This window comes from Montipora capricornis, chromosome 4, assembly GCF_036669925.1.
Source record: "Montipora capricornis isolate CH-2021 chromosome 4, ASM3666992v2, whole genome shotgun sequence".
NCBI classification, from domain to species: Eukaryota; Metazoa; Cnidaria; class Anthozoa; order Scleractinia; family Acroporidae; genus Montipora; species Montipora capricornis.
This window is the reverse complement of record NC_090886.1, coordinates 41,089,605-41,099,604: the sequence shown is the minus strand read 5'-3', so window position 1 is coordinate 41,099,604 and position 10,000 is coordinate 41,089,605. Positions and strand designations below refer to the sequence as shown.

The 10,000-nt window shown below is 39.1% G+C and overlaps 1 protein-coding gene across 2 annotated transcripts in view; it reads left to right on the top strand.

The window, feature by feature from the left end:
- The window catches only part of LOC138046956 (sin3 histone deacetylase corepressor complex component SDS3-like), a 30,116-nt gene that overhangs the window by 13,518 nt on the left and 6,598 nt on the right, over positions 1-10,000 (top strand). The window contains exons 11-15 of one of the 2 annotated variants that reach the window (XM_068893591.1): positions 80-143; positions 1,186-1,264; positions 2,326-2,379; positions 2,479-2,509; positions 3,109-5,281. In XM_068893591.1, the coding sequence (XP_068749692.1) occupies positions 80-143; positions 1,186-1,264; positions 2,326-2,379; positions 2,479-2,509; positions 3,109-3,255 (375 nt within the window). In that variant the 3' untranslated portion in view covers positions 3,256-5,281. Of the gene's footprint in view, positions 1-79; positions 144-1,185; positions 1,265-2,325; positions 2,380-2,478; positions 2,510-3,108; positions 5,282-10,000 lie in introns of those variants that run through there. The other variant, XM_068893590.1, reaches the window with a different exon arrangement.

The following is a 10,000-nucleotide window of genomic DNA, read 5'->3' as shown; positions in this document are numbered from 1 at the left end:
TTGCACAGTTTGAGTTCACAATGTGAATGTTTTTGTTTGTTTGTTTGTGTTTGCTTTGTAATTAATTTTTATTTTTTAGGTATCATCAACTCAGTCTCGATCAGAGAATAAAACTGGAAATAGTCGAATTAAAACCTCTTCAGGTTTGTTCTTTTGTTTTTTGATAAGTTAACTTTTGTCGTTTTTTCCAGGTTTCAGTTGTCTTTAAAGTGGTACTATGATCAAAAAATTACTTCCTTTTTTTCCTTCAGATTTTGAAAGTGTGTTTGCTTAACACCTGCCTGGTAAAATTTTGAGTTTTGATTTTTATCCAAAGCTGTTTACTTTGAGTGTAAGTTTTGGATTTCATGGTCTGCCGTTACTGACCTTCAAAACTGACCAACTGGACCTCAAAGGGTTGCATCTAGGGAAAAGTGACATCGTTCACTCAATAGCTCAAAATTCAGCGTGTAAACACAGTTTATTATGTATGCAAAAAAGTTTAAAATCTGAAAGCCCAAACTCTTTTGCTGCATATTAATTCAGTTGCGTACAAACGCATTGTGTTCCTAACCTTGTGAGTCTTCGATGTCATTTTCTCCTTGATGCAGCTGTCTCAAAATTTTAAAGTTAGTAATGGCAGACCATTAAATAGGAAAATGTCAGTTAAAATAAAGAAGTGTCTTTTTGAAATTAAGGCTTAAAACTTGGTCACTCAGTGTAATGTTTAGGTAACATAGTTTTGAAATCCAAAGAAAACAGAAGATTTGATTTTTGATCATAGTACCACTGTAAAAATACTGCACATTAATGTAGGTCAAAATTTGTCATGAAACCAAAAATGTTGACAAGTGTGTCACTGCTAATCATTATTACACTTTAGTTCAAGATCTACAGTATTGAGATCTCTGTCTAAACACATACATGAGCGTGTAATCTATGCATTTAATTTTATAACTAGAGCAGTTGCTGATCTTTGATTTCTAGTATTGGCACTAATCATGCCTCAAGAATCTCATCCTAGAATTTTACACAGTGACAATTGCTGCAGTTGATCATAGAGGATTAACAAATTATTATTGTTATGCAAAGAACCCTGAAAGATTGAGGTTTAGGGCTCAAACATTCTTAGTGTTCTCACACCATGAGACAAAACCAGAAAAACATTGTGCTAGATGTACACTAACTTACTGTTTCCCATTGCAGGGAATGGCTCTCATTCAGAGATTTCATACCCATTGGAGGTTAGATCAGAGGATGGAAAGCTATTGTATGATAAAAAATGGTGAGTTTATTAAGGGACATCTTTGTAAAATCATTATGTTGGGACACTTATTGTTATCCCATGCATGAGTTACAAGGCCAAAGTATTTTGGGGTGCAGGGCTGGCATAGTGGAGAGAGCACTCTCTTCCCACTGCTGTTGCCGGGTTTCATTCCCAGACTCAGCGTCCTGTGTGGGTTGATTTTGTTGGTTCCATTCTCTGCTCCAAGAGGTTTTCCTCCAGGTACTCTGGTTTTCCCCTCTCCTTCAAAACCAGCATTTGGTTTGATGTGCTTTTATTTGTTGATTTCAGTTTACAGTGTCTCCAATTAGTGCTTGAGCGCTCGAATACCAGCGAATATTCAGAGATTTCATACCTCAGAAGGAGGCAGTGTGGCCTGGTGGTTAGGGCGCTTGCCTTGAGATCCGGAGATCCCGGGTTCAAGACCCGCTCTGACCACTCGTTGAATTTGATCCTGGTAGTCCCTGGTTCAACTTCCCAGCTGCACTTGTAAATAGCCAACTGGTTTGCCTCCGGCCAGCTGGGATTCTTAACAGTTGCTGTTATTGTGTTCTGTTGTTTCGTTGATTCATTGGCCCTGAAAAGCCCCTATGGGGAGAGGTCAATTAAGTATGTATTGTATTGTATTGTACACTTAAATAAAGTTTCTTTTCATATCCCCGCTGAGCTGCATACATGTAGCATGCTGCCTTGACTTATCCTGTCTTAACTGCCAACTTTTTACATGTGGGGAGTCAGGATGGCTTAGTCTCTTCTCATGATGGCTTAGCGGTTATCAACCATGCCTTCCACCTGTGTGAACCTGGTTCAATCCTCAGCTGGAGGTCGTACAGCTGTATATGGGCTGAGTTTCTGTTGATCTCAATCTGACTTCAAGGGTTTTTCTCTGGGTACTCTGGTTTTCCTCCCTCATCAAAATCGACTCTCAGTCAATTACATCCGGCTGCGGGCGGATACCCTCAATAGGGATAACCTCTGGTATCTTTCCCTTTCATTGAACTGCATGAATAAAGTTGCTATTGTGTGTGTTGGTTAAGCTGCTCATCATTTTCTGTCTTTAGGTTTCACAAAGGGTGTGGTGTCGTTGTAGAGACAAGAGAAAATGGAAGATACAGGTGAGTTCCCACTGTTACTATACATGACTTACTGGTATCTATCGTGTGATGTCATTTTCACCGATAACAATTTTTTTTTTCTTTCTTGCTTTGAAACAGTGGTTGCCTTCATTCTATCGGTCAGTCTGAGGTAAGTATGAAAATCTAATAATTACTGTTACCTACTTTCTTGTAACAAGCAGTAGTGTAGAAGTAAAGACTAAATAAGTATGTTGCCAACATGTATGATGTACACGTACTGTGTATTGCCCCAACCATTTTATCGCCTGTCTTCTTGATCCAAAGTTTTCTTGACTTGACCGCATTTTCTTGTAATGGCATATATCTACAGGAATATTACTGGGCTTGAGCTGTATCTATAGTTATTGTTGCCACAACTACAAATTTTAATTGGTTAGCGTGAAACAAATGCAATGAGATGGATGAGAGGTTTAACCCATTGACTCCTTGGAATGAGACTCACCGTAACAGATTTTTCCCGTTACCTGGGGACGTGTCGTTCCGCTTCGACAGAGAGACCCTGGGAACGAGGTTGCCGAGATGTCTGTGAGTTAACCAGTCAAGAACTATGTCGCCTCTGTTAAGGAAAGTCGAATGAACTTCCAGACAAGATTATAAGGACCAAAATGGCTTTGGGCCAATGTGGTTTCAAAACCAAAGAATGGAATGGTTCATGTTTATTGGTAAATTATTGGTTCTAAATCTTATTTTCATTATTGTTGCTTCTAGATTTGGATCAAGAAAACAGATTACACCAAAGTCCGTATTTATATCTCTTCACTGATAAAAGGAAAATTTCACCTAAAAAAAAACACCAGTGGTAGTAATACGAATGTCAGTTCGTCCCCTTCCATAACTCACTCCAGTAATACGTAATACTGTGTGTATAAAAGTCAGAGCAGATCTGCGGTACTATCTCGGAAATATAATAATATTATTATGAGTTAGTTTGTAGCCGGTAGATGTATACTGTAGGGTGGTATTTTTATTGAGTGTGGAAAGTAATATCGTGATTCCTTTAGTTCATCATTTCAGGGTTACCGTGTTTACTCGAATAAGCGCCGCGGCGCTCGTTTAATTCTTCGCGCCTCAAATGCGGCGCTTATTTAAAAATTGGACGCCACACTGTCAGAAATATTTCTGTTCGGTGGTTAACAGAAACGTCTTTTGATAGTCACCATTTTGACTCTTACGGCATTTTACTTAAGGTGATTCCTCGAGAGGAACAGTTGCATGTCGAACGATTTTCTTGAAACCTTCCCTGAATTTTCCCTACTAATCCCTGTTTTGAGAACTGCAATAAAAAAGAAAAGTAACCGTGCTTGCTTGAGGGATATAATGGGCCATTCTTGCCCCATTGATGCCTGTGCTGATACTAATAACGCGCGTTGTTTCATCGGCTCAGGGTACATTTTGCGGTAGCTAAACGAGAGGGTTTTTTAAGGAACACCTAAAACAACCCTGATAGGTACCGGTAGAAAGTCTAGAGCATATGGAACACTGTCTTGCATAGTTTATGGAAAAATCACTCAACTTAAAACGACGTCGACTCAAAACTTTTCTCGTATCTTTGTTTGTAAAATCATAATTTACATCCCTGAGTAAAGGGGCTCTGTGTACATTTTTAGCTATATCTTTTTTTCCGTCCGATAGTTGTTTTTAACTTTTTTTTATTTAAAGGGGATAGTTTTACACAAAAATTGTGGCAATAAAAATTTAGGTCAACCGTGCTCGTTTAAAGAGTAAACATCATCGTACCTGTCTTTCTTGATTTTCGTAGATTGAAACAACAAAATTCGCCATGTTCTTGGAATACGCACGCTTATTCGCAGAGTTTATCGGTCATTCACAACTTCTCTCACGTGTTTTGAGAAATGTTTCAGCGTGAAATGATCGACTTAACGTCATATTTACAATGTTACAAATTTGACCCAATTTATAAATACGAGACACCATATGCGCAGTACAGGATCCGGAGTGCAATACTGAGGAATCACCTTGATGGACGAGCAGTGAAATACTAGCTATCACTTTGAACTGAAGAACATCGGTTTTGATGTAAAGAAATTCCCCATGCTGTGTGAGAGTTAGTTCTCGGAGTTTTTTTTTTTAATTTGACGAAATTCCTCGAATAAGCACCGCATTTGGACCGCTGCGCTTATTTGCTTTTTTGAGGGCGGCGCTTATTCGAGTAAATACGGTATTGGTTGGTTTAAACGTCTCGTGGCTCCTTTGGACCATAAGAAGGTGAGCTGTAACTTGGTCCTGGTACTTAAAGCCCCAAAAGGAAACTCGCTCTAAGGGGCATGTGTGAGATGTTATAATCACATTGTCACATAACACTGACAAGATCACAACTGACTGCTCATCGTGTGCTTGTATGACACAAAAGATATCTATTGTCAAAGGAAACTACTACTTTATTAACAAATTGAGTTGTTACACATAACAGTTGCCTTGAAATTCAGAATTTATTTTTTTAAAACTCCAAAAATTTGATTCTGTTATCGTCTATTTTCAACAAAAATTTTGCATATGACGCTCTGGTCTGCTGTTAGATCTCCCGAGGTTCTTTATCTAAAGCTATTGGAATGATTGTCAAAATATGTAGCTTTACTTTGTAATTTAGACTTTCACTGTAACAATTTCACGTAAGTTTGATTGTATACCGGTGAAGTCAAGATTATTTTTTTTGCATTCAAGCACACTGCTTTGTGTTTCTATTGTTGTTCACTCTTTACTGAATTTCTTCTGTGTCTTTTAAGAGGTGCTAAAGGGCATAAGGTCAGTTGAAAAGCCGTTGTATGTTTCGATATTAGAGAACTTGTGAATTTTTGATTCAATTTTGTATATATCAATGACGATCTACACTGGATAAACTGTAATAAAGACGTCTTAAATACTGGCTGTTGTACTGTAGCTTCTAGCTACAAGAGTGTCTTCAATTGACCCTCATCTGGGATAAGACAAGATTTTGTTGGAAGTAAATCATAAATATTATATTCCATAAAATGTTGCCATGCAGGAGACGTTGGTGAAAACCGGTTTTTTTTTTCCGATAATGTTACATTTGTCTTTGGGATGATTTTTAAAAGGAAAGCGTTACCTTATTCGGGAATAAGGCCAGTCGAACGCATTGGAAGTTTTGAAAGAAGGTTAAACATCCTCGCAGACCCAGGGCAGTGAGTTTGTACGGAACGAGAAAATCATAGGCTAAATCGGGACTGGTGTCCCCTAGATTTGGACCCCCATTACAGCTTATTGAACTGTTTATCGAGGCAGAGTTAGATTTTGGATTAGAGAAACTGACCGTACCACTGAATGAAGCGTAAGACCGAATCAGTGAATTTTTCGGTGAAGGCTGTTAAAGCATTCGTGGCGGCATTTCGTAAAGTGGATGCGACTTTTAATTAACTCCTTTCTGACAGAAGCTTAAATCGCGCACTAGGAACTCGAGTTGTTTAAAGCACTTCAAGGACGTTCGCACCCATTGCTACTGCGCGTCCTTACAGCGCACGCAAATTCACATGCCATGTCATACATCGAGGGCGCGCGGCCAAGTACTAAAATGAACGATGATAGGGAAGATGGCCATTGCTATAGCTTTGCCTTGGATTTAACTATCTTGGATGTTCAGTGACCCTACTTTTCTTTTCAGAAACAGATTTTATTTACAACTATCTCCACGTTGTCCGAAAATGAACAAAAAATTAATGTGGGAAGTTAAAAAAATTTCAAGATTTCTGTCCTCGGAACATGGAATCCTGCCATCTTGCGGCTGCAAAGTGCATGAAACTATGATCGCTAATGCGAACTTGTTCTTTGAGGAACCTCAACAGTTAACTAAATTCACTTGATGGGTCCACTTAAACAACGTTTGGTAGAAAACATTTCACTTCAAAAATGTAATTGCAATATTTTTGGGCTTACAGACACTGGCCTTATTCGCTAAAGAGCCGGTTTTTTCAGATTTAGGGTGGTCTTTCGGGCAAGTTCTCTCCAAAACGAAGTCGGTGACCCCCATCTTTTTTTTACATTTCTGACATCACTACTCATCATCTTTCATTGGTAAAATTTGCAGAAAAAAATCAGTCTTAGAAAATTTTCGCGCGAACGGCCTTAAATCAGACTGAGCAGCTATACCTTTCATAGTTTTGAATTGGCGGCCCTTTCACAAAGGAGGTGACACTTTTTGAAGTAACACCTTTTGGTTGGAAAACACATTGTTAGAAGTTTAGTTGACTACAAGGCTTCAGAAGATATTTCCTTTTTTATGACCAGAGACCATATCCGCTAGCGCTGGGACACTGGCTCAATTTAAGCCAGTCCTGATTTTGCCCGTGATTTTCTCCGTCCCGTCCCGACTTACTGCCCATGAGAGTTAAAAGAGGTGAAGTCACGGAACAACGTGGAATCTTGTAAGACCTTCGAGATAAATTTGACATAACCAAAAAAAATCGTATTTGTACCTCCAGTTTTGTTACCAATAATCAAAGTTTTTACCCTAGTCCCAAGGGTTTTTCTTGTTCTTCATCTAGTAATGAAATTTAGCAGCGAAGTGTACGTACAAGAGTTTCGTTGTCGCCCGCTTCGCGGCTAAATTTCATGCGAAAGGAAAAATAAGAATGAAAAACCTCAGCGACAAGGGTATCAAGTTTTTAAACTAAAAAAATATATATATTTGGACTAACTGATACAACGATGTTAAAAAACTACTATTATTAATTACAAAGTTAAGAAGATATCTTTTACATTCCTTTATTTCTTCCTAATGTGATTTAACGCTTGTCGGTTACCAAGCGAATTAAAAAGCTTTATTCTTAGCTCAGTACGCACTAATCCGTAAGTATTACATGCAGCCCTCTGAAATTTCATTATTTCCTGATTGTCGTTACGGAGAAACTAATTAAAGGTACAAAGTGATGAAACTATGGAAACGAATTGCTACATTAAATAGGGCTTGAAATCTGTTTGAAGCACGGCTATACCGTCTTTTTCGTGTTGGTTCGGCGCTATACTTGAGCTGATTCTTGGTGAAACATGGGTAATCCGAAAGAACGCATCCTCAGCTGATTTGCCCTTGCTTGGATTGTAGTTTCTAGTCTCCATTTGCAGCTTGGCGTGCTGCTGGTCATTTGGGTTTGTTGCCGTTCTGCTAAACTGGTTTGGTTTGATGGAGGGGTGGTGGAGGCCTTCGACGACTGGTTCATGGAATCGAGGCTGATAATTCGGCTCCTTTTCCGCTTCGCTCCACACTCTTTCAATTCTGATGTGTGCTACCTGGCTCGCAGCACTCGAGTAAGGGTGACACTGAACCGGGAAGCGCAATCCCGCGGGAACACTCTAACCGACTGGACAAGCTAATGCGACAAACACCTGGTTTATTTCCCTTCTCTCCCTTTTTGACCTTGCCCGCCGATTTTGGAACCACAACTAAAAAGAATAAAAAAGTACTGGTTAACACGCTTTCGCTTATCTAAGGCTGAAACATCGCGACTTTAAAACTATTTTTTGGAAAATAAAAAGCTAAACTTTAGCTCGGTTACATTGTACAGAAGTTTCATGACCCTTGAAGGTTTAACTCTGAGGTTTTTTGAAGTTTTTGCGTTTCAGGGACGGTGCCTACTATTCAAAGGTATTTTTTGCGCGGTTTACTGAATATGCGGGAAATGCATTGAAATTAATTGAAATTAAAAACCGTATACAAGAAATAGAAAGAGCACATCAGGTTGAACATTAGCTGAGAAAATGTAAGTTGAAAAATGAAAATTTGCAGACGTTTGTATGACTAGGGGTATGGCGTACACCCCCAGTCATACAAACGTCTGTAAATTTGTCAATTTTCAGATTACATTTTCTCAGCTGCACGTAATACACTGAAAGTAAAGTAAAGTAAAGGTGATCTTTTTATTTCTGGTATCAGTTTTTCATTCAGTTCAACTTTAACTCATTCAAATCCGTTGCCGCCATTTTGGAGAAGGGTCTATTGAGTGTGGAGAAAATAAACATAAAGAAATTACTTTGGTCAATAAACGTAAGTCTTCTCCAATTTATTATTCGCTCACAATACTCCTTTCATAAATAGTAACCACTTAGTTGACTCACCCTCAGACGTTTGGCGGGAATCCCAAGCCTTTGAACCAGGTACATTTCATCTTCGCCCAGCAAATATGGACTTCAGCTCAGGAAGTGTGGGCAATGCAGCGAGCTTTTAGGCGAAGTCCATATTTGCTGGGCGAAGATGAAATGTACCTGGTTCAAAGGCTTGGGATTCCCGCCAAACGTCTGAGGGTGAGTCAACTAAGTGGTTACTATTTATGAAAGGAGTATTGTGAGCGAATAATAAATTGGAGAAGACTTACGTTTATTGACCAAAGTAATTTCTTTATGTTTATTTTCTCCACACTCAATAGACCCTTCTCCAAAATGGCGGCAACGGATTTGAATGAGTTAAAGTTGAACTGAATGAAAAACTGATACCAGAAATAAAAAGATCACCTTTACTTTACTTTACTTTCAGTGTATTACGTGCAGCTGAGAAAATGTAATCTGAAATTTGACACAAATTTACAGACGTTTGTATGACTGGGGGTGTACGCCATACCCCTAGTCATACAAACGTCTGTAAATTTTCATTTTTCAACTTACATTTTCTCAGCTAATGTTCAACCTGATGTGCTCTTTCTATTTCTTGTATACGGTTTTTAATTTCAATGAATTTCAATGCATTTCCCGCATATTCAGTAAACCGCGCAAAAATACCTTTGAATTAATAGGCACCGTCTCTGAAACGCAAAACTCAAAAAACCTCAGAGTTAAACTTCAAGGTCATGAACTTCTGTACAATGTAACCGAGCTAAAGTTTAGCTTTTTTATTTCCCAAAAAATAGTTTTAAAGTCGCGATGTTTCAGCCTTAGATAAACGAAAGCGTGTTAACCAGTACTTTTTTATTCTTTTTAGTTGTGGTTCCAAAATCGGCGGGCAAGGTCAAAAAGGGAGAGAAGGGATAAACCAGGTGTTTGTCGCATTAGCTTGTCCAGCCGGTTAGAGTGTCCCGCGGGATTGCGCTTCCCGGTTCAGTGTCACCCTTACTCGAGTGCTGCGAGCCAGGTAGCACACATCAGAATTGAAAGAGTGTGGAGCGAAGCGGAAAAGGAGCCGAATTATCAGCCTCGATTCCATGAACCAGTCGTCGAAGGCCTCCACCACCCCTCCATCAAACCAAACACCAGTTTAGCAGAACGGCAACAAACCCAAATGACCAGCCGCACGCCAAGCTGCAAATGGAGACTAGAAACTACAATCCAAGCAAGGCAAATCAGCTGAGGATGCGTTCTTTCGGATTACCCATGTTTCACCAAGATCAGCTCAAGTATAGCGCCGAACCAACACGAAAAAGACGGTATAGCCGTGCTTCAAACAGATTTCAGCCGTATTTAATCTAGCAATTTGTTTCCATAGTTTCATCACTTTGTACCTTAAATTAGTTTCTCCGTAACGACAATCAGGAAATAATGAAATTTCAGAGACTGCATGTAATACTTACTGAGTACTGCGTACTGAGCTAAGAATAAAGCTTTTTAATTCGCTTGGTAACCGACAAGCGTTAAATCACATTAG